General features: G+C 42.7%; 1 protein-coding gene across 4 annotated transcripts in view; it reads right to left on the minus strand.

The window, feature by feature from the left end:
- The window catches only part of GRID2IP (Grid2 interacting protein), a 261,941-nt gene that overhangs the window by 117,507 nt on the left and 118,533 nt on the right, over positions 1–25,901 (minus strand). For 2 of the 4 annotated variants that reach the window (XM_082261268.1, XM_082261266.1), the window contains exon 1: positions 10,297–10,504. The exons of the other annotated variants lie outside the window; for them this stretch is intronic. In XM_082261268.1, coding sequence (XP_082117394.1) covers positions 10,297–10,331 — 35 coding nt within the window. In that variant the 5' untranslated portion in view covers positions 10,332–10,504. Of the gene's footprint in view, positions 1–10,296; positions 10,505–25,901 lie in introns of those variants that run through there. 4 annotated transcript variants of the gene reach the window in all.

Consider the following 25,901-nt stretch of genomic DNA (forward strand, 5'->3'; position numbering starts at 1 on the left):
TTGCAGACTACAGATGTTAGGCTGACAGGTCTATAGTTACCCGGGATACACTTCGGCCCCTTTAAATTTAAAGGGGTCTGTGCATCTATCTGCCTCCCATGGCAGCCATGGTGTTCTAGTATCAGTTTAGGGATCCATCTAAGGTATGGAGTCACCTGTGGAGTGCCAGTTAATGATGGGTTAACTGGTAGGTTAAAAATTGTTAAGGTCGTCCCCAAGCCGGTGTGGTGCGGCTGGCGACCTTGTAAGTAGTTACCCAGATACAAAGTGGATAATTGATACTTGGTGCATCCAAAGATCGGCAACCTTATGGTTCTTGTTATTGTATTATTATTTTGGTTCCTGTTTTAAGAAATGTTTGTTATATTTTGTTAATGGGTTAATAAATGGCCGTTACAGCCAATTTTACACCAACAGTTGTGTTTTGGTATTTTTTCTGCAGGTAGCTGGGGTAAAAGGGGTGGGACTGGTTAGAGGTTATGATAAGGTTGAGGATTACATCTGGGTTGCCTTAGTCACGTGTGCTAGAAGGAGTATATAGCAGTGTGCAGATCATCCAGGATTTCTGGTGCATTTATGAAAGGTGGACATTTTATTAATATTTGTGTGGACATTTTTCAGGAAGTGTTTTATTTAAATTGCCATTATGTCTCCCAGTGTCAGTTTACCAGTAATCGCTATGCATAGCGAATATGGATTTACATAGCATTGAGGAAAGACCTGTAGTTGTGGAAACCTTCCATTAAATGGAGACTGTATACCACTCGCCTGATCTCCCAAACGGCGGGCGCTCTGAGCGAACGCCGGTCCAGATCTGTGGCAATGTGATGCAAACTCTGCCGCACAAATGTATATCAGCCAGCCGGGGGCCCCGGTATTCACTGGCGAAGATATATTTGTGATGTGGAATTATTGTTTTGATAAGGTTCTGCCCTTTTGTTGGAATAATGGCTGGTAGCTTTCTATTATGCTTGATCCGCGTGATTGAAATACTGCTGCTATTTTCTTTTGAAGATACGGTATAGTTTAATTTACTGGTACAGTAGCATAATCACTATCAAATATAGTTTTTATGAACTATATTATATAGGATTCACTCTAACAGGTTATGACGGGCATGCATGCGTATGCACTGACGTGACCGCGTTCATGAGAATCCACGCTAGTTCCATTGTATAGTGTTCGGCAGCTATTTTCCTATACGCGGGTCCCATTGTTAGCAATAGTGCATGGTTCCTCCTTGCACCCAACGTCTGGAGACTCTTGGACACGGTTCCGTTGGTTCATTTACATACACTCCCATTTTTATTGTACTTTTGAAAATGTACATGTCTGTGATTGGTTGTGTAGATGCCACCTCCCCCCTGTAAACCCCTTTTTGCCTGAGCATAAATAAACAAGCATCCTGTGTTGGAGAAGGACTGCTTCTATTGACATTGACCGTGACAAAGCTCTTTGCCTGTTTTCTGTCTTTGTCGCTGAGCGCGCTAGGATTTCTTTAAACAAAAGAGCCGTACATTGTACTTTTCAGTACAAGGGATTAATGGCGCTTGGCGGGTATAGGGATCCGCAAGTGCACTTTTCAGTGCAGCGATGTTCTCCACGCACTGAGCGAATTTCTATGCGCCAGACCCCATTCATTTCCACCATAGGATCATTCTTTTTTCTATGGAGGAAAGGGAACTATTGCTGAATAGCTAGTAAGCAATAACATGCACTAGCATGTACTGTAGTTTGTTCTGACTTGAGAGTGACTCAGCTTTAGCATTCCATGCTTGAGTCCTGAGTATTACTTGCAATTCAGTCATGTATGGCCAATTTTTACTCATACAAGGGCTCATTCACACAAGCAGTGACTGCATTATACTGTGGCTGCTGGTGTGTGCTGTGTAGGAATCAGTGCAGATGAGTCATAAATAATGTATTGCACTGAACTTTTTTTTTTAAATGTTAATAAAGTGTAAAAAGTGGTGTTTATTCATCTTTATTCACTGCAGGTGGTTGATGGTGTACTTCATCACAACACACTGCGCTAATAAAAATTAATGCAGTTCAAACTCTTTTTCAGGTTCAGCACACATGACTAGGGTAGATCAGAGGTCACCAATTACCAATGACCCCTGGCCTGACTCCAAAGCTTTGACTCCCACTACCCAATAAAACACGTTACTCCAAGTGGGATTAAAATGTCTGTAAAGCCTTTTATTATAAACAACATACAATAAAATAACAAAAACCTTGAAGGTACCATATTACTGAAACATTGTGTCTGTGGCACCCACTAGCTAAGATATGCCCCCAGCCGCAAGACACCGCCTCGGGGGCAATCGCCGCTGACCTCAGACACATTACAGGTCTACCATGACCTGGTCACTCTTATTGGACCACCAACTAGAGGGCACCATACCAACGATGGTTCCCCACCATTTTCCCGAAACACCAGATATTCCACCCTTTCAAGGACCCCAAACCGCCATATTTCCGCTACAAAACTACTACCAACCTAAAGTAACCAAACAAAAAAGGGAGGGAGGGAGGGAGGCCGTTCATCTGATGGCTTCAATTCTCCAACTGATTCTGTCACACCCCTTCCTGCAAACTGTGCTCCTACACTCCTCCCCTTCACCCTGTCTCTACAGCCAATCCAGTGAGCACTTTTGTTTTGCCACTTATTACTCAATTAACCCCACGCTGTAAGGTTCCCCTTCCACCCTGTCATGTATGCCCTACGCTTATCCATTTCATTCCTTGCTCCGGGCCTGCCTGAACTGAACTCATAGAACTCAAGGCAAAAGCCTTGTATGTATGCATTGGGATTGAATTGCATTGGCCTCTTGTAATCCCATGTGCAGAACACTTGGATGCTCTAGGGGCCAACCAGGTGCATGGAATGCAAACATACCAACAAGAAGAATGCCAACAGAAGGAGAGAACAGTTGTTTGAGACAGGCCCGGACTAGGATAAAAAATAGGCCTGGGCAATTTAGGCCCTGTTCACACCTGGGCGTTTTTCAGCTCCTAAAATGCTCATCTCTGAAGTCTCAAAACGCCCAACAAGCAAAATCCTATTCATTTCAATGGCCCCTGTTCACATATGAGCGTTTTGTCACCTGAAGCAAAATGCCTGAAGCTCAAAAAAGTACATGAGCTTCTTTTTTGGCAGATTACAATAGTTTTTGTTAGATGTCAATGGCTGCCTCCAAATACCTGTAAAAAACGCCTGAAAAACGCCCGAAAATACGCCTGAAAACGATACGCTCAGGTGTAAATGGAGCCCTAGACTGAGCAGCCCAGAGACAGGGGGGATGTTCATGGTGCGGTTGGTGACAGGATATTCACAAAGTCGCTCCTCCGTACTGTAATGTAAAGGGGCACTGTGATATAAAGGGGACTGCACTATAATGATTACAATGCCCCTTTACAGTGCAGTCCCCTTTATATTATGGTGCCCCTTTACATTACAGTGCCCCTAGCAATTACAGCCCATCACAGTGCCCTTTGCAGTCATACCTCTCCCCCCCCCCCCTTCTTTTCTCTCCAAGTGCCCCATTTTACCATCTGCCTCCCCTGCACAGTCCTACTTTGGTAGGATTCAGCCTGTGTGTCCTCTCAGATCTGGATCATTTTAGGCTCCGTTCACATATTGGCGTCTCGGGTTGGCGGCAGAATTGCCGCAATTCTGCCTGCTATTCCGTATCATTGCAAATTGCAGGACGCCCACTTCAAGACCAGGCCCTTTTCTAACATTTGTTGTTTACAATTAAAATTTGTATTTTTTGCTAGAAAATTACTTAGAACCCCCAAACATTATATATATATATATATATATATATATATATATTTTTTTTTTTTTTTAAGCAGAGACCCTAGAGAATAAACTGGCGGTCGTTGAAATATTGTATGTCACACTGTATTTGCGCAGAGGTCTTTCAAGTGCAATTTAAATAAAAATACACTTTAATGAGTTAAAAAAACAAAACAGTAAAAGTAGCCTAATTTTTTTGCACAATTGTGAAAGATGAGGTTACGCCGAGTAAATAGATACCTAACATATCATACTACCTATAAAAGTGATCTGGCAGCAAACCTGCCACTGGGACCACTTTTATCTGAAAGCCAGCCTCCCGACTAAAAAAAAGATACTGGGGTTATGGCAGCAGATCGCCGGTATTTAACATCAAAGTAATGACGTACATTTACATAAAGCGGTCAGCAAGTGGTTAAAAATTAAAAGACTCCCGCACTCTGTTCAGATCCCCAAGGGCCAGGAGAGGGGACACAGGCATGGCTGCATAGCGGGAATTGGGAGGCGACCGCAGTCTGTGTTAGCCCTTTCCGGACTGCAGTCACCGCTTACCTCCGGGCATGCGGCTTGGTCATTAACAGGCCACAAACTGGAACTGGTCCACAGCCCGAGGGTTGGGGACTGTGATGGTATTCAACGTCACTGGAGGTGAGGGGCAGATACTTAATGGTTTAAATTGCTTCAGATGGGACAGTAATATTTGTCAACCATATCTTCATATAGAAATATGAAGATTTAATACCACCTTACACAGTGTATTCAATGTGCTTGTCTGTGAGAGAGACACACAGACTGTCATTAGCAGACTTCCCTATTGTTTGTGTATTGGGAGGGAATGTGGATTGTGCCTGTCTCATTGTTAAATGTTAATGACCTCACGTTCTGTCTGCCTTAAGATAAGCTTATTATGGGATGTGTATGTGGATTGGCTGCTAAAGGGGAGGGGGGATTGTCCCACAGTGTATATCCTTGTGTACACTGTATGGGAGTGTAAAACTCTGTTTTCATTGGATTGTGAATGTCAGGGCCTGTTTTCAACAAGGTCCACCTGGGTTGTAACCTTGTGGGGGGAAAACTGTATAAAAGGCTGTTTCTTTTTCAATAAAGTTGAGTTATACTTCACCCTCAATCTAGAGTCCTGTCTTTCATTGGGGGAATATGCTACAACGGATTGCTATGTCCTTCTTACTCCCTTGGATAATCACTAAGCGCTTGTAAGAGCTTGTGTAAGAGCTTGTTATTGTTCCTGCTTCACTCTCTGGGGAAAGAGAGGGTCACCCACGGGAACCTGGAGCCTTGTCCTAGGTCCAGGGTGGGTAGGAGACGGCAAGACCCTAACCAAGCTGTGGCGGTTTGTGGGGTCTGAAGTGGTTACGGTGTCCGGTGGAGTGTTTGGATCCCTCGGGAAGCACTAGGAGCATCTGTCAACGCAGGTACCCAGTCGGGGTGCCGGTTGATCCGTTACAGGGACCCCTGCATTAGCCAGCTCTTGTTAGGACATTCAGCCCAGGGGGGCACTATGGCCAGTCCGGGTCTGGCTTGACCTCATCAGTTTCTTATTCCTCCTGTCCAATCACAAGCTGGAGGCAAGGCAGTGACCAGGCTGCATTGCTTAATCGCAATAGAATAAATTGCCAGGTCATCAAAGTGGCTGTGCTGTCTGGAATGAATGGAGAGAAATACAAATCCTTTGGGAGATAAAGCAGATCCCTTATTTGTATTTCAATTCTTGATTTAGCTGGAATTCAGTTTTAACAAGAAAATCAACATTGCCCATTTTTCTTCCAGACACTTTTCTACGCAAGGACCAAACTCTCACATCTTATTTCACGGTGTCACAGCATGACAACCGATTTGATCCGCTGTTTCGCATCCACCCTTTCTCTCCCAAACGTTTAATTTTTCCCTCATTCCTTCCTTTCTCCTCTCCTCCCAACGGTGCTGACATTTCCACAAGGAGCCGAAGCAAGCCTCAGAAGATTTGGCATAGCTAGGCTCATCGTATAATTATCCCAGCAGCAAGATAAAAGTCAGCTTGCCAGCATGCACACACCATCCGTCAGCCCCGACCCTTTCTGCAGCTGCCTGTGTCTGCCACCTTGGTATTTTCAGATCAAAGGATGGAAATTCATCTCTCAGGGTTCAGACAGAGTACAAAGCTCAAAGTGTCTTGTGATTTGCTTTTGACATGTTGCTTTTTCCTTTTTTTTTTTAATGCAGCCTTTAAAATCGTCTTTACCAAACAAAACAGGAAACAGATTTATACACTGTTTTAATCATTTGCTGCTTAAAAAGATATTAACTTCTCATTCTGCCAGGGTTAAATCCCACTCACATGGAGTCGCAGAGAAGGAGTAGAATTCAACAACAAACACGAAGCTCTTATCAAACACTTACTAGGAGACATGTTGCATTACGAATGTACAGAGGCATACCTTGAAATAGGCTGCTGTACAAACGTAATGCAACATGTCTATTAACCAGTTCTGGACCGGAAAGATTTGCCCCCTTAATGACCAGGCCATTTTTTGCGATTCGGCACTGCATTACTTTAACGGACAATTGCGCGGTCGAGCGATACTGTACCCAAATAAAACATTTTTTTCCCACAAATAGAGCTTTCTTTTGGTGGTATTTGATCACCTCTGCGATTTTTATTTTTTTGCGCCATAAACAAAAAGAAAGCGACAATTCTGAAAAAAAAAAAAAACAATATTTTTCACTTTCTACTACTGTATATAACATTCCTGAATAAAAATATAAATAAAAATCATTTTTTTCATCCTTAAAAGGCCAATTTGTTTTCTGCTACATATTTTAGGTAAAAAATCCCAATAAGCGTATTTTGATTGGTTTGCGCAAAAGTTATCGCATTTACAAACTAGGGGAAAGATTTATGTAATTTTATTTATTTTTTTACTAGCAGTGATCTGGAATTTTTAGCGGGACTGCAACATTGTGGCGGACAGATCGGACCCCTAACTGACATTTTTGACACTTTTGGGGGGACCAGTGACATTACTACAGTAATCAGTGCTAAAAATATGCACTGTTACTGTAATGATGACACTGGCAGGGAAGGGGTTAACCTAGGGGTGATCAAAGGGTTAATTGTGAGCCTAGGGGAGTTTTTTCTAACTGTATGGGGGAGGGACTTGTGAAATGACCATGGAGACCTGTGTTCCTATATAGAAGGATCACAGGCGCTCTGTGATCATTTCAGAGCGAACAACGGTTCTTCTCTGTCAGCGGGGAGCGATCGCGGGTGCCCGGCAGCAATCGCGGCTACCATTCTGATGGTTTGGCATCCCTGCTGCCTAGTTGGGGCGTTAGCAAGCCGGCAGCGGAGCGCCCGCCCCCAGGAGCGCTCCTGCGATTTGCCGTACAGGTACAGCGATTCGCGCAGCCGGGCCAACCTGCCGCAGTATATATGCGACGGGCGGTTAGCAAGTGGTTAAAGTATATGTGAACCCTCACGCTGTAAAACAACTCATTCAGTTTAAAAAAGAAATGAAAGGCAAAACATTTGTTTATACAGATATAAAAACATGATCAATACCTTTTATCTCCTTTTTATATAAATTATCATATATCCTCTTTTTTCAGCTGCATAAGAGCTGGTAGAGGAGAAACAGCAGTACACTGATCTTCCCATTGAATGGTTGTTCAGAGGGGGGGGGGAGCACAAGCCTGATCATTGGAGGAGAGAAGACTGAGATCTCAGCATAGCTAGAAAACCGATAGCCACGCTCTTCTTTTCTGCCTAGTGTGGTCAGTTTTGAATAAGAAAGAAGAGGGACTGGCAGGACCATGAGGGTATTTTCAGCTGCATAAGAGCTGGGGAAGGAGAAACAGCATTACACTGATCTTCCCAGTGAATGATTGTACAGAGGGGGGCACAAGTCTGATCATTGGAGGAGAGCAGGCTGAGTTCTCAGCACAGCTAGTAAGTTTTAATAGGAAAGAAGAGGGACTGGCAGGAACACCAATAAAAAGAGATTAGGATACTTTTTCATACAAGTAAATGGTATGGTGGTAATAGTAATGGTATGTTGGATTACATATTCTTTAATAAGAGCTTAATGATTGGTATAGACAAGACCTGGCAACCTACCTCACAAAAAAACATTGCCAAGCAAATTCTACGGATGAAAGCTTTCAAGAATATTTGATATGGTGCTTAGAGAGCTGACCCATAAAATCACCTAAAGTTGGATGCGACTGAATGGATATATTCATACCTACATGCAGTACAAGCAGCTATGATGGCATGCAAAATACAATAATTACAAGCAACCAATGATATTTCGGTTAACACTAAAACAGCCTGATATGGGGTAATAGAGATGATGATGAATATAGTAACCCACAGTAATCACTCACGCTTACTGAAGTCAGTCTAGCCAAGGGTAAACTCTGATTGCTATGGGCTACTAAATAGGCACCTTATTGGTACCATAGTAGAGGTTTCTTCTAATTCATACAGAAGTGGGGCAGCTTTTCTTGGATCAACACTGTTTTCTATTATAATGTTCCCCCGATAGTAGGGATTGCGGGAGAGAAAGCCAAGGTGTTTAGTTGACCTGTGTGAGAGAGGACTCATGAACCGCTGTAAATTCATGTATGACAGAGGAGCCACCAGCTAAGCTTTCTCAGTAGAGGACAACACTTTGCAGGGGTGCCTCGGTGGCATTTATGAATACGTGCAAAAGTATGCCGATAAGAACATTATGTAAAAGTTGTAAGGTGTTATTGATTAGGGCAGCAGTTGCCAAGAATGGCCCATACTGTATTTCCTTCTCTTGCCTGATATATTCTGGCCGAGTCAAGTTTTTTTTTTTCCCTAGTTGAAATGGCCAGATATCCTTTACCCTAGGTTTAACCTACTCTATTTCAATGGGATTCTAAGGTATTCCAATGCCAGAAAAAAGGTGTAACTACTAGCAGATGTGCTAAAGACTCATCTGGAGGTGAGATTTTAATAAAAATAATAAACATCTGAACTCTACTCTTGAGGTAGACCTAAGCTTAGGCTCACTAGTGAAATAATACTGACCAGACCTCCCATACAATTCTATCTGGTTAAGCTAGCTCAGGTTCTTTGAGAAATGTCACACCACCATACGAAGAGTGCTTCTTGCCACACTAATGGCGCTTTTCCACTGCATGGAACCGAACGGTTCGGCTCGCTTTTGTGCTTTTCCACTGCTGGTACCGCATGGTACGGTGTAGGAACGGTTCGGTACGGTACGGTGGCGCTTTTCCACTGCATGGAACCGAACGGTACGGCTCTCAAAAACAGTATCACCTCGATTGTGGTTCCAAGAGGTACCATACCCGGTACCATATCCCACAATCCTTTGCATGCAGTCACTACTAGCCACTGATTGGTCAGAGAATCCCACCCACCCCGTTGTTATCCCACCCCCTTAACTTTAGTACTACTTTAGTGGAAAAGCAAACCATACCGCACCGTACCGAACCGTTCCAACACCGTACCATGCGGTACCAGGAGTGGAAAAGCAAACCGGGCCAAGCAGGGCCGAGTAGAGCCGAGCCGGTACTTGCAGTGGAAAAGTGCCATTAGGTTACTTTTTCCTAGTGAACTTATAGGCCCAATATGGGTCTTCCCACTAAATGGCTGCAACCATTGCATGTGAGTAACATGTAAATTCTGCCCACTAACTTAACTATAGTTTATCTACACACCCAAGGCCTAGGCTGTGAAATATCCTGGAGAAAATGTCTGGACTACCCATAGCAACCAATAAAATATTTAAAAATGGTGCCCGTCTGCACACTGCCTCGGTATGTAGTGAGTTCTCCTTGGTAAAAAATGGCTTGGTCAGCCACCTATGGGAGAACCCCCTCTCGCATGTTTTGACCAATATGGGCTAAATTATAGAGGCCTCTATGCTTAAGTCCCTATTTGTCAAAACATATTAGAGGGCAGGAGACCAATTTAAAGCCATTTTTTTAATAAGAGGAGCCCACTAAATGCCGAGTGTGTGTATGGGTGCTATTTTGTTGTAGTCTTCGATGTGTTTGACGAGCCAGTATTCAACCCTATGAGCACCTGCAAACATTGTGGCTAGTCGGCTAGGATAACATATTGGGGCATTTGAGCTGTATCAGTTTTAATAAGAGCTCCAATAAGAGCATTTCGTTCATTTTCAAACCTACATTGGGAAAAACATGTAAATACATAAGGCCCACTGAACAAAAAAAAAAAACGGAAGAAACGGGAAATGCTTGCCCAAAGCAACCATTTAAATTCGTTGGGAATTTTCTACTATATCTTATAACACTAGGCAATATCTGCCCCCATCAAACTTCTATGACTACAAATATATATATATATATATATATATATATATAAAGCATAAACACACAATGCTAAGAGAAATATGTCCCCTGTACAGTGGCCCTTTAGAAGAGTGCCTGTATTGGTTACATGAATCAATACTCATTAAAAATTTAGTTTGTCCTACCGAAAGTGTCTGGAAAATCCTTGGTGTTTGCCCATGGTTCTGTCCTCCTTATACCTAGATGGGTGAGTCGGTCATCAGTATATTGACAAGCAGCTGGTCAGGGTCAGGATGGGTTCCTCAATGCCAGGACAGGATAGTTTCTCTTATTCCATCACTCCTGCTGGATCATTTGCAGCTGTCCGTGGTACTGAAGGTTTAGTCGCTCCTGAAAACTAATGTGATGTCTTCTGTCTCTCCCCTGTGTCCTGCCCCTCCTTCCCTCTCGCTGAAAACCCATGGGATGCAGCTGTTAATGAGCTGGCTGTGAAACCTCAATCACAAAGTATGCCCACAGGAACGCAGCTAAGTCATTGCAATAAACGGTGGGAAGTGAAGAAAGGGAGTTTACACAGTCAGAGAAGACAAGGCTTATTAACCCATCTCCAGCTCTTCCCTGTATTCTTACTCCTACCAAAGCCTTGTATGGCCAAGGTCAACCCAAGGGGCAAGGGTGGCCAACCAAGAGATTTTGGCCCCTTTTAAAAGAACAGCTGGGTAATGAAATGAGCTGCAGAATGTACTATATACAACTAATTAACACTTATCTCCTCTACTTAAAGTATGAGGGGATAACTTGCTGTCTAACACCTTCATAAAGGATGTCTCTGCATACCCCCTACAGTACATCACATTAGATAAAAGCAAAACTCAATTAGGAAGAGTTTCTTTACTGACCTACTTACTCACTTATTATATGCAAAGGTGAAGGAGAGGTACTCACAGAAGTTATCATTTTAATCTGCTCACATGTAGAAAGGGCTCTATCTGAAACTGTACTGCATTTATGGTATATGGTCAATAGAACGCTGAAGGCAGATAGCCTAAGTTACTTACGAGTCTACTTGCAAACCTCATTATGTATATAAATTTATGTTAAATTTGAAATCATGTGTACCACATATATTTATTTAAGAACTGATTTGCCTTACACAAAGTCCCATGACCAATGTATTCTCTTTTTGCATAGCAAGAGTAATAATTCTAACGCTAGACCTCCTCTGAATACTCTAAACTGGTACCCTGTAGAAATTATAAAAGAGTCGTCTAAGGAGATTTTTAAGTATCGTGGTTTGTCGCTATTAAACAACCGCACGCAACATTAAGGCGGGGCGTGTTAGGTATCAACTTAAATTAAAAAAACCGCTGCGCAAATAAATAATGACATAAAAAATTGCAATGACCACCATTTTATTCTCTAGGGCCTCTGCTAAAAAATATATAATGTTTGGGGGTTCTAAGTAATTTTCTAGCAAAAAAAAAAAAAAGCTGATTTTTACTTGTAAACAAAAAGTGCCTGAATAGACCTGGTCTTAGTGACACTAAACACTGTACTTATTCTCTAAAACAATCCATACACATCTAATACTTAATGAGCCTGTAATCTTTTTTTTTTTTATAAAATTCTTTCTTACTGTGTTTTTTGATGTCCCCTGTAAACTCCCAAACTTCTCTTTTTCCATTTCACTGTACTTTACTTGGAACGTGCAGTGCATATTAGTTGCGGTCATATGCAGATATTTCATAGTCTCAGGGCTGTCTTTAAGGCAGGGCAAAAGGGGCAGCTGCCCCGGGCCCAGTCATTGTTGTGGGGCCCAAAATAGCTGCCCCTTGAGCCCACACTGCCCGCAAATAGTTGAAAAATGGATTTGGGAACATGTTTGCCCAGGGTCAAATCGATAATAAAGATGGCCCTGCATAGTCTATCTTAGGGGTGAGAAAGAGAGGGTGGCTACGTTCCTGCATACAGTGGGACCATGAAGAATGAACGTAGCCACCCTCTAACAGGAAGTCAGTTTACAGCAGCAAACAAAGGAATTTAAGGATTTGGAGGAGGCTGAGAACAATAGAAGAGACTTTTTGAGTTAAGAATACACATTTGAATAGTGAACCAGGGTTTAGTGTCACTTTAAGACAATGTGATTTTGTTGGTACAATGTCACCTCTTCTGTCAAGACAAAATCCCAGCAATTGATTGATCTAGACCAACCTTTTTCAACCAAGGTGCCTTGAGGTTTCTTCAGGATTGCCTTGGCAAAATGCCTAGAAAATGCCCCAACATTTTATACAAGCCATTTGGTGAATGAAACCTGCCTTTTAGTTACACAAAGCCACAGATTTTTATTGTACACCATTACAATCTTCTAGCTGCCAACCTCCTAGCGACCAATGACATCATCAGTTGCTAAGAAGGATGTCAGTTGCCTTCATATCATCCTTGTTTGACCCTCCTTTGCCTCTCTCCACCAGCTTTGTGGTCTCGTTAGCTAAGTGATAGAGAAAAACTGAGGGAGAAGAGAAAAACTGGAATACCAGTTTGCAAAAGTGTATTTGCTTTGAAAGAATAAATCACCTCTAACTTTGGGTGTCCTACGTGTATTGATGTTGCTGCATTGTGTAAAACTATTAGTATACTTTTTACATTTCAGAATGGGGCGTCTGAAGACTGTCCATAATTTTGGAGGGCGCCTCGAGACTGTCCATAATTTTGGAGGGCGCCTCGAGACTGTCCATAATTTTAAAGGGTGCCTTGACTGAAAAAAGGTTGAGAAACACTGATCTAGACATCCATATAGTGAGAGAGATGTCAGTAGAGAGTTAGTGGACAAGAGCCAAGGGCTGCAAACTTATCATGTGAAGAAGGTCCTAATTTGGTGTCTTTATCAGCGGTGGGGGTATATAGGATTGTGGCGAGTTTGCTGCATTGTCAGTATTGCCTGGGGTTACCGTCCAGCTCCACATTTTGGTAAGCAATGGGGTTCTCTAGTATACTACTCGCTTAGTGACTGTATGATGAGTAAGACCTGTTGAACTGTAGGCTTTTATTTATCTTCCATAGGCCATCTGGGCTGGGTGGAATACCCTTATCTTCCCTTGAATGCAATTGTGCACCCAGGGATGAAATACAAATGATCTTTCATTTGATGCAAAGCCATTTCAAGCAAGAAGAAAAGAACAGGCGCTGCTGAGTGTAGCATTAAAGATTTATTTGCATGACATTAATATAAACTCACATGGAGGTAGATGCTTGTACTCATAGCTCCCGAATCCCTTCCTGTGTGTGGCACTTCCGCCCTCAGGCCGACCAGCGGCCAGGAGATGACGACACCAGGGGAGGCCAATAGGAGCCGGATCAAGCTCAGGCAGCAGTGAACCGCAAGCCTGCCAAATGATGACGTAACGCGTAGGCCACTAAACGTTCTATTATCAGCTGAAATAGGTATCACCTTCTGTGCCGCCTTTATATATATCTTCCATTGGACGTCTTCTACTTTTATAGGAGCTTCCAGACATGCTGTCATGTAGCATTAAGTACGTTTGTTATACCTCTTTGGGCCAAGTATATGCTCTATAAATATATAGTCACATGGTAATATAGCTCTTAACCATATCCATTTACTTATATACATCTAGTCAATAATTATCTATATTCAATATGAATTTGTGACTTTTCATGGCTATTGTTTTCATTTTCCTAGCTCTTTAATTATACTTGACCACATGAAGTATTGGTCGCTTGATTTGCCCTGTTGCCCTGGTGCCCGCCCAGGGCAGAATCTCTTTTGTGTAAACATGCCCGAACCTAGGCAAGGTGAATGCATGGATATATTTAAATGCAGTGTTTTTTATTCACATACTGTATATATATATATATACTGTTATACATGTTAAGAACGGATGTATCATATGTTTCTTTTTATTTTTGTATTTACATAGTGAGAAATGTTTTCTTCATATACACTAGCTGGCCAAATAAAAAGTCGCCACCCAAAAAAAAAAGGTCATACACTCTAATATTTTGTTGGCTTTGATTACGGCACGCTTTACCTGTGGCATTGTTTCAATGAGCTTCTGCAATGTCACATGATTTAGTCCAGCGTTGCATTAATTTTTCACCAAAATCTTGTATTGGTAATGGGAGAGTCAGACCACTGTGCAAAGCCTTCTCCAGCACATCCCAAAGATTCTCAATGGGGTTAAGTTCTGGACTCTCTGGTGGCCAATCCATGTATGAAAATTATGCCTCATGCTCCCTGAAACACTATTTCACAATTTGAGCCAGATGAATCCTGGCATTGTCATCTTGGAATATGCCCGTGCCATCAGGGAAGAAAAAAATCCATTGATGGAATAACTTGGTCATTCAGTAACTTTTAGGTGGTCAGCTGACCTCATTCTTTGGGCACATGCAGTGGATATCCAATAGGAGAGTTACTGCATGCTTAGTTTAGTTAGTTGCTTAGTTAATTCCAGGTGGCGACTTTTTTTTGGCCAGGCAGTGTATCACCCCATGTGTGTCCTGAGGAAGTGGATCAGCGAAACCCATTGATGCACAGGGGCTCACTTACCTACCAACATGCAATTTATCAGTATGTGACTATCAAGGGCTAAATCTTGTACAGATGTGTGCATATGCTTTTAAATTTTGATATGTATTTTTTATGCTTTTCTATGTAAAAGAAAAGTATAGATTTATATATATATATTAGTGTGGTCCAGTTTTGCCTCTAAATTCGGAAACCAAAAAAGTGGGATTTCTTCTGTTAGAAAGAGGTATCTTTATTTTAGCACATGAATTTCTATCATCTCTTTTACATATATACAGTATTCTAACACAAGCAGACGTGATAAAATCAGTTTTCATCAACTGTGTAATAGACGCTGAGTCATTACTCTTACAGTAAACCCAAACTCAGATCTTAACTTTAAAGTAGAACTATCAGTAAAACTTTTTTTTTCACTTTGGGTAGACATAGAGTAAGGGAGGGATACAACCCCTGCCAATTTGTTGTTTTTTTTTGTCATCTGTTTCACATTGGGAGGATTTTCCTTCACTTCCTGTCCCATAGCCAAAACAGGAAGTGAAAGGAAATCCCTGCAAATAAAGTTATTTCCTTTGGGGCCCCCAGGTCACCAGAACTAGTGTCCCAATTGGAATATTTCCCCTCTATTACTTTTCTGGGGACAACCCAAAATTTGCAGTGATGATAGTTAATGGGACAAACAGAGAGGGATAATCTCCCTAACTGGGACACAGACAGCAATGAAAGCCTAATAGCTGTTCTAATCCTTCTACTTTAACCAAAACTAAAAAAAAATGTTTTGTCTTTAGTTATAACTTAACAGTCCTGCTGTAAAAGATTAACATAGAGGCTGATATTCCTTGGATAGTACTGCCCCAGGCTCCATCCAGTTCTGTCCAGATGTCCAAAATCGTTGGCAATTTTTTTTGGAAGAGAGGATCGGAATTCAGATTGGTTGCTCCATTTCTTCCGCAACGATCACATGATCAAATGCCTAGGATTTCAGTCATGCTATCAACATTTCCATCCCTGTATTACTCTCAGCTAAGCCACATAAAAAAAAACACTTCAAGAAAAACTTCTGTTTTGGTAAGGTTGTCCTGCTTCTCCCCTCCAAGCTCAGGGCTCATTCAAATTACAATGCACATAAATACACACAGAAAATGTATGCGCAATGTTACGCATTTTAGTTCGCTCTGTACTGCCATTTTACATGCATTTTTTTCTCTATACAGGCCACGTCAAATGTCAAAATTCTAACTTTTTTGTATTATGATAGGCATGCTGTGTTGTATTGACCTGCTGCATTATTATGCAAGGCACTGCAGCTCACATGTACGGTGTGAACAAATGTTTTCTGGCACCGGACAGCTCTCAAGAGCAAGGTAAGTACAGGCATACCCCATTTTAAGTACACTCACTTTACGTACACTCGTGAGTACGGACACAGCCTGGTCAGCTTGGCATGGTATTACTCCCAGTTTTTAACATTGGCGTCTATGGGAAATCTTGGTCAGCTTGACATGGCACTACTCCCAAACCATAAGTGACAGGGATACCAAACGTATGGAGCAATTTGAGAGGACCCAGGACTACAACATATCCTATTTGTGGCCAGCCAGCTTGCCTAGGAAATGAAAAAAGGTATTGCTTCACTTTAAGTACATTTTCGTTTTACATACATGCTCTGGTCCCATTGTGTACTTAAAGAGGAAGTAAACCCTCCTCTACAACTTGTACCTATAGGTAAGCCTATGATAAGGCTTACCTATAGGTACTGTAAATATCTCCTAAACATGTACCGTTTAGGAGATATTTACCTTACATGTCGCCAGTGACGTCACTGGCGCATGCGCTCTGAAGGAACGGCCGATCGTGCCGTTCCTTCAGAGCCCCGTGCCGTGACTGTCGGCTCCCGCGCGCGTGCGCGGGAGTGACGTCACCGCGGCTCCGGCCAATCAGATGGCCGGATGCCGCGATCCCGGAAGACGGGCGACTAGACATGTCGCCCGTCATAGAGGTGAGTGAGCGGCACGGCGGGGGCTCGTTCTGAGGTAAGTATTGCATAATGAGCTAATATGCGATGCATACTAGCGCATTATGTCTTTCTTTTGCAGGGTGTAAAAAAAAAAAAAAAAGATTTATACGAGTTTACAACCTCTTTAAAAGCGGGGTATGTCTGTATTTTACTATGTAACACAGGGGGAAACCCTAAAGCCCAACTTCACTAAAAGTTAAGTTGTCCTTCAAAAGAAATAGAGGACTCTATTGGTGAGATCTCATTGTTGAGTTACCAGGTCTGCATACCTTCTGTACCCATGACTAAGGTATTGCATAGTATTATACCTGTTGTGACCTTTAAAATTGCCCCCACCCAACCAAATTCCAAACTAGTGAACAATAAGTTAACTGGAAACATTCTTTGGGGTTAAAGGCCATAGCAGCCATTTTTTAAAAAACAAAATACAAAAAATACATCTCAACAATAATGATATTAATAACTGACCTACTTTATTAGTTCTAGGGTCTTGGAAGGCACCTATATTCCATCAACTGGCTGTATCTGTCACAGAATCCACATGAAGGCCCTCAGCCACGACTACACTGACTCAAGGACAATTTGTAACAATCAATTTACAGCTACATAACCATTAATACCTTCCTGCTTTCAGTTGAATCAGGAAAGTACATCTTTACCTACGAAAGGCCCAACTCATTATTCTCCAGGTTTTTAACCACCATCTACCGCCTTCCAAGACCCTGAGACCCCTGCCCGCTGCTATGACAAACCTGATAAAGAGAAATTCAGAAAATAATGTAATGTCAAATATTCACCCTAAATAATACAAACTCAACAAAACAGAAGACAAGACAAGCACAATAATGGCTCGTTTCTACTGAGCGGTACGGTACGGTTCGGTTCGGTAAGGTACGCTATTTTTGCCGTTTCCATTGTGAATGGTACCCCAATTCCGAACCATACCGTACCACTTTTTTGGGACCCTTTTGTTGGGGTACCAAGCACATTAGTACCGTACCAACAGGGTGGAGCTAACTCTGCAGAACTTTGATTGGTTGACAGAGAATCGTCTATCACAGCTTTCCTGCTACACCACGCCTATCATGAAAGGGTACTATTGGCAGTGGAAACGCAAGGTGTACCGTTCCGAACCGTACCGTACTGAACCGAACCGTACCGTACCGTACCACTCAGTGGAAACGAGGCACTAAAGACTGGAAAAACAAAAAGCGTCCAACACGTTCGCCCACGTAGGGTGGGAGGGTAGGAGGACGGTGGAAAGTTTGTTACTCTCTTCTCTAACTGACCATGAGGCAAGGTCACCCCCCCCCTTATCACCTTTGCTCTACCCAATCAGGATGCTCCCACCCTGCTCCACATTTGCTCTATCCAATCAGATAAGACCCCTGTAATATTTTAAAACAAGCTAAATATTTAACCCTAGATCCAATCCATCCTAAATGCAAACCTGGTCCTGTAGGCCTTCCACTTAAGCTGCGCCTGCAGCTCCAGGCCTTCCTCTTTATGAGGGACTCTCTCCACCCCTAATGGATATATTAGTTGCTTAATATATAAAATAAAGCTTTGTGTGTGAATAAGGTCTTCGGGCTCATTTACATGTGTGCTGCAGCCTGCACAGTGTGAGAGTCTTTTTTATGTGGCTGGAGCTGTGTGCAGGCAGCCTGTGTTGTGGTTGACGAAGCAGCTGTATGAACACAGCCGCAGGTCCTAATCTGACAGGTATGTGAGTGCAGGTTTATGGCCCCCGAACACAGACAGTGTGCATTTGGGGCCAGGCAACTCACCCACATTTGCACACCTGTTAAATTAGGACCTGCAGCTGTGTTTATAAACTAAGTGGCTGCTTTAGCTGCACAAACAAACCGCTGATATCACACTATATGGCCCAGAGAGTTCCTAATTATTTAAAATTATTTTCACAATGCTGTCAGTTTATTTTGGTGAAATAGAGGTCTAAAAGGACCCCTGATCTCTTACTTTTGAGACAGAAAAATGAATTGACATAGATCCACAATCCTTTTTTGGCAGTCTCAGCTGCACTACAGATGAATGAACAGGGATCCCTGTACAGCAGAGGCACCTGTTCATTCACAAATCGAAACAGTAAACACAGTTTACTATGCTTTAGTTGTGAATGAACACAGTGAGTGATCGGTACCGATATATGTGACATTTTTGCCGCCGCCCCCTATCCCCCCCCCCAATTTCCACCCTGAAACATCCGCCTGTGTGCCAACAGCAGCCGGTAAGAGTGAGAGGAGAGAAGCCAGCAGTACTGCGGGGGAAAAGGGCATGCAGAGGGGTCCAGACAGCAGGGGGAATCAGATCATGTACAGGAGAGGGAGTGATTGGTGTGGGGACAATTACAGGAACCTATCCCTTGGGTGGCTCTCCCTGCAGCAGCTGATAGCCGGTGGGGGGAAGGAGGGGAAGCTGGCTTTCAGGTGCTGCAGGGAGAACCACATAAGGGATCGGCATCTGTAACTGCACCCCTGCTGCAGTGATCCCCTCCTCTCCTATCCATGACATGATTCCCCCTGCTTCCCGGGCACCCCTTATGAACTGGGCTCAGTACAAGAGAATCTACTGTACCCCATATCAGTGGCCCTGTGCATATATAATATAAATTATTTAAGGGAAAACTCATTTTTGGAACATCCAAGACTTACAGAAAGGCAGGTGCTGACGTAGACCACAAGACTCCACAGCTATAACTAAAAATTTGACTTTTAGGTCTGGCCCTGTAATATAACTTGTAGTGCATATACACTCCCTGGCCACTTTATTAGGTACACCTTGCTAGTACCGGGTTGGACCCCCTTTTGCCTTCAGAACTGCCTTAATTCTTCATGGCATAGATTCAACAAGGTGTTGGAAACATTCCTCAGAGATTGACATGATAGCATCATGCAGTCGCTGCAGATTAGTTGGCTGCACATCCATGATGCAAATCTCCTGTTCCACCACATCCCAAAGGTGTTCTATTGGATTGAGATTGGCTGATTGTAGAGGCCATTGGAGTACAGTGACCTCATTGTCATGTTGAAGAAACCAGTGGTGAGATGATTTGAGCTTTGTGACATGGCGCATTATCCTTCTGGAAGGAGCCATCAGAAGATGGGTACACTGTAGTCATAAAAGTATGGACATGGTCAGCAACAATACTCAGGTAGGACGTGGCATTTAAACTATGCTCAGTTGGTACTAAGGGGCACAAAGTGTGCCAAGAAAATATCCCCCACACCATTACAACACCACCACCACCAGCCTGAACCATTGATACAAGGCTGGATGGATCCATGCTTTCACATTGTTTATGACAAATTCTGACCCTACCATCTGAATGTCACAGCTAAATTTGAGGCTCATGAGACCAGGCAATGTTTTTCCAATTTTCTATTGTCCTATTTTGGTGAGCCTGTGCGAATTGGAGCCTTAGTTTCCTGTTCTTAGCTGACAGGAGCGGCCCTCGGTATGGTCTTCTGCTGCTGTAGTCCATCTGCTTCAAAGTTTGATGTGTTGTGCATTCAAAGATGGTATTCTGCATACCTTGGCTGTAACGAGTGGCTATTTGAGTTACTGTTGCCTTTCTATCATCTCAAACCAATCTGTCCATTCTCCTCTGACCTCTGACATCAACAAGGCATTTTCCTCCACACAACTGACGCTCACTGGATATTTTATTTTTTTTCCCACCATTCTCTGTGAACCCTAGAGATGGTTGTGCTTAAAAATTCCAGTAGATCAGCAGTTTTTCAAATACTCAGACCAGCCCGTCTGACACCAACAACCATGTCATGCTCAAAGTCACTTAAATACCCTTTCTTTCCCATTCTGATGCTCAGGTTTGAACTTCATCACATCGTCTTCACCACATCTAGATACTAAATGCATTGAGTTGCTGTCATGTGATTGGCTGATTAGCATTTGTGTTACCAAGCAATTGAACAGGTGTACCTAATAAAGTGGCCGGTGAGTGTATATGAACAAGGGAAAACATGGAAACTGATATTTATGGTTCCATAACAATGGAACACTGATGACTGGAATCCATAATGAAAGAATATTGAGTCCCTTTCGAACTTGCGCTCAAACTGGTTTTCCAGGCAACACAGACAATCAACTCTACAGCTGTAAACCTAAAACAGAACTCCGCCATACCCCACTGAGCACGTTCTTAGTTACACCTGTGCTTTCCTACTCCATAGTGCTATTCAATGGATGTTAATGGAGTGTGCTTACAATGACAGCCTCCATTGTTCTCAGAAGACCTCGGTAAACCCTCCCCAGAGAAATGAGATGCCAGGACATAAGTCTTGTTTCAGAGAGGTAGAATGTAATATGGAAACTGAAAAAAGCAACTTGTTACCTAAAAATAACAAGCTCTCCTGCCTGACCTCAATTCTGCTTCTAAGTCAGCTCCTCTGGAGAGATTACACCAGCGTAAAACGAAACCTGGACAACGTCCCAGATCTAAGATACGGCAGACACAATCAGGTTGGGTATCTATGTCGCTCTCCCGGCTGAATCACTGAGTGTTAGATTCACATGCCACCCAGATACACTTTAACTCATAACTCACATGCAAATTATAAATCCTCATTTATACCTCGCCATCATAAATTTATACTCCCAGGTTTGACTTCAGGGCTTGTTCTTGAGTGACAGTGTCCGAGGAAAAACTGAAATTGTTGGCACTGAGGCCAATCAGATTGTCTCTCTAATTTCAACTTGGTGCACATAAAAAAATTAAGAGAACATGATTTGTTATTAGGGACACAAAGTCCCCATTTGCAAATAAGTGAAGCGTCTCTGATCGTTTGTATAATCAGTTTTCCACACATTTTCAGGCTTGAGCAATATTACGCTTGTTTTTCAGGCACTCTATTGAGACCAAAAGCATGACTCTGCCCCAAAAGAAGCTCATGTCTTTTCTTGAGTGATGACCTTCAAGCGGCACCAAACTCAAGTATGAACTGTCATCATTGATAATAATGGAAATCCTAGTGTTGAGCAATGAAGTGCTTCTAATAAACCTTCAAGTTGCACTTTCAAAATTGCTGAGCTTTGAACAGTGCCTCAAAAGTAACAACTTTTATTTAATGCAGAACTTAAAGCGGAGTTCCACCCATTTTAGTGACTTTAGATGTATGTAATCCCCTTTAAAACGACTTTTACCAATGGAAAGTTTTTTTGTTGCTAGTAAATACCTGATTTTCTGCTTTATTTATCCTCTTCTCACTTCCGGGTCCGGTCGGCGATTACGTCATTCGGCGATTCGCAGTGTGTGCTGGGATGTATATCAGGGCATGAAATCTCGCATTATTACACAGGAGATGAGCTGCACTGCGTGCTCTGCCCCGCCTCCGCCCCGCCTCCTCTCAGTGAGCTGTATGTATGTATTGTTTTGAGGCCGTGCTCCGCCCTGCCTCCGCTCAGTGAGCGAGGACTGAAAGCATTATATCCTCACTGAGCTCACTGAGAGGAGGCGGGGCGGAGCACGGCCTCAATGCAACACATTCAGTACAGCTCACAGAGGAGGCGGGGCGGAGGCGGGGCAGAGCATGCAGCGCAGCTCATCTCCTGTGTAATAATGCGAGATTTCATGCCCTGATATACATCCCAGCACACACTGTGAATCGCCAAATGACGTAATCGTCAACCGGACCCGGAAGTGAGGAGAGGATAAATAAAGCAGAAAATAAGGTATTTACTAGCAACAAAAAAAAAAAAAACTTTCCATTGGTAAAAGTCGTTTTAAAGGGGATTACATGCATCTATGTAATCCAATTTATTAAAAATGGGTGGAACTCCACTTTAAGTTACAAAACAGGCAGGATGTTTAATGCAGAAAAGCATGCAATGTCTTTTCCACAACAAAACAAACCTACATGTCTGGTCAAAGTCTTCTACAGAATGTACGCTGAACTGCTGATGCACAGCTCAGTTTAAATTTTCAGGGTGGTGCTAGTGTGCTGTGATGACATCATCCAGCGCCGGTTAATCAAGATGGCCGATACCAGAACCCGAAAGAAGCTGGGGAGAAGATGCCAGTGCCAGCAAGGAGCTTTGCAAACATCAGACTGACTGACAGAGGTAAGTATTCCTGATTTTAGTTCCACTTAAGGTACCAAATTGCTTCCAGGCCATTACATGCTCTGCCAGTCCTTTGCAGCAGCAAGTCATAGTTGTGCAAATCTAATCTGGGTTAAAAACCAGCTCCCATGATGCAATAAGACTTTTATCTACTTTGTTCTTAATAGCGCACAACACCAGCAGACACCATGGCTCCCCAAATCATCACTGACTTCACACTGGACCTCATGCAACTTGGATTCTGTGCCTCTCAACTCTTCTTCCAGACTCTGGGACCTTGATTTCCAAAAGAAATGCAAAGTTTTCCACAGTCAGTGATGATTTGGGGAGCCATGTCATCTGCTGGTGTTGGTCCACTGTGTTTTATCAAGTCCAAAGTCAGCGCAGCCCTCTACCAGGAAAATTCTAGACCACTTCGTGCCTCCCTCTGCTGACCAGCTTTATGGAGATGCTGATTTCATTTTCCAGCAGGACTTGGCACCGCCCACACTGCCAAAATGTACCAATACCTGGTTTAATGATCATGGTATCACTGTGCTTGATTGGCCAGCAAACTCGCCTGACCTTAACCCCATAGAGAATCTGTGGGATATTGTCATGAGGAAGATGAGAGACACCAGACTCAACAATGCAGATGTGTTGAAGGCCACTATCAAATAAACCTGTTTCCTAACACCTCAGCAGTAGCACAGGCTGATCCCCTCCATGCCACGCCGCATTGATGCAGTAATTCATGCAAAAGGAGCCCAGATCAAGTATTGAGTGCATCCTATACTGTACATGGACATACTTTTCAGTGAGCCAACATTTCTGTATTAAAAATCCTTTTTTTTTTATTGGTCTTATGTAATATTCTAAATTTCTGAGATACTGAAATTTGGGTTTTCACTAACTGTAAGCCATAATCATCAAAATTAAAAAAAAAAAAAAAAAAAAAAAAAATTTGAAATATATCACTCTGTGTGTAACCTATCTATATAAAATATGAGTTTCACTTTTTGAATTGAATTACTGAAAAAAATCATTTTTTTTATGATATTCTAATTTTATGAGATGCACCTGTAGATGTTTCTTTGGTACATATGTCCATAAATGGACTAGAGACAAATGAGTAGTACAAAGGTAGCTACACAAGATCACAATAAAAAAGACCATGAAAGCGGAGATTAAACATAAAACATGAGTAGGAATGCCTTAACCACTTAAGCCCCGGAGGATTTGGCTGCTAAACGACCAGGGGGTATTTTGCAATTCGGCACTGCGTGACTTTAACGGACAATTGCGCGGTCGTGCGACGCTGTACCTAAACCAATTTGACGTCCTTTTTTTCCCCACAAACAGAGCTTTCTTTTGGTGGTATTTGATCACCTGTGCGATTGTTTGATCACGCGCTATAAACAAAAAAAGAGCGTCAATTTTGCAAAAATAACAATATTTTTCACATTTTTTTATATGAAATTCCCCAAAAAAAAATTGAAAAATCTAAATTTTTTAACATTTTCGGCCAATTTGTTTTATGCTACCTATGTTTGGGAAAAAAAAATCGCAAAAAAGCGTATTTTTATTGGTTTGCACAAAAGTTATCGCGTTTACTAACAAAGGGAAATATTTTTGTCATTTTTGTTGTTTTTTTTTTAACGCGTAATGGCGGCGATCTGCGATTTTTTTTTGCAGTACTGCGACATTGCGGCGGACAGATCGGACCCTTGACTGACATTTTTGACACTTTTGGGGTTACCAGTGACATTTCTACAGTAATCAGTGCTATACATATGCACTGTTACTGTAAAAATACACTGGTAGTGAAGGGGTTAACTTTATTTGAGAGGGAGGGGCTGTGTGTGTGCCTAGGGGCGTGATTCTTACTGTGATTGGCTGTGGCTTGAGCTGTAGGGACACTGATCAACGGTTCTACATTGTAGAACCGTGTGATCAGTGTTTTTACACCGAGGAGAATGACAGGTGGCTTGTTTACACAAGCTGCCTGACTTTCTCCCTCTCCCCCGCCGATGGCCGAGTGACCGGCGGACATCGGGTCCGCCGGTCACACGCGCGGGGGTCCATGACCGCGCGTGAGCGCGCCTCCGCGGGCGCACGCTTGCTCCCCAGAGCCTCACAGGCTAGCGACGTAGACCTACGTCGCTCTGCCTGTGAGGGGCTGACTGCCGCAGTAAATATACTGTGAGCAGTCGGCAAGCGGTTAAAGTGGTTGTAAAGTCTTGTTTTTTTTTTCTATTAAAATATCAAACATGTTAAACTTAGCTTCTCTGTGCAGTGGATTTGCACAGAGCAGCCCAGATCCTTCTCTTCTCAGGTCCTTGGCTGGAGCTCCTGCCCCCCCCCCGCCCCCCCAATCCTGTTTAGTGCCCCCACAGCAAGCAGCTTGCTATGGGGGTACCCAAGCTGAGTTGCAGCTCTGTGTATCCGTTCAGACACGGAGCTGCCATTCTGCTCCGCGCCCTCTCTATCCTGATTAGCTACCTGAGTTTTTTTGGAAACCAGGATTGCTTTTATTGTAAAAATAATATGTGGTACAGTGTATAACAAACAAAGGCAGGGTACATAACCATACATCCACAGTTACATCACTGACGAAAACAAGGTAGAATAAAGGTGAGAATAATTCCATTCTAAAGAAAGGCATACTGTATAGTTTACAATAATTTTAGGAAAGATCCAGGATATTGCAGTAAGGTTCATTGGAACATCCAAGGCTGCCAAATCTTATTGAATTTCCTAGAACAATTCCTATTGAGGTAGGTTTATTTGTACATGGGTAATGCTTTATCAAATGCATATTCCCATGAGGCAAGGGAAGGGGTTGAGGGGGATATCCAATTAGGAAGGATTTCTTTTTTAGCATAAAACAATAAGTATGAGATCAAGAGTTTCGTGTATCTAGGCCGCTGCTCATCACCATAAATACCTAGTAAGGCCAGTTCAAAAGTAATCGGGAGGGACAGCTGTAGATGGATATTAATAAGATCAAATACATCCGTCCAGAACCAGGCCACCCTTGGACAAGTCCACAACATTTGGAAGAATGGGCCGTCTGAAAAATAACAATGGGTACTATCTAGAGATCTAGATGAGTAGATTTGATGTAGTCTTTGAGGCGTATAGTACAC

This window comes from Pelophylax lessonae (genome assembly GCF_965119305.1).
Source record: "Pelophylax lessonae genome assembly, chromosome: 6".
NCBI classification, from domain to species: domain Eukaryota; kingdom Metazoa; phylum Chordata; class Amphibia; order Anura; family Ranidae; genus Pelophylax; species Pelophylax lessonae.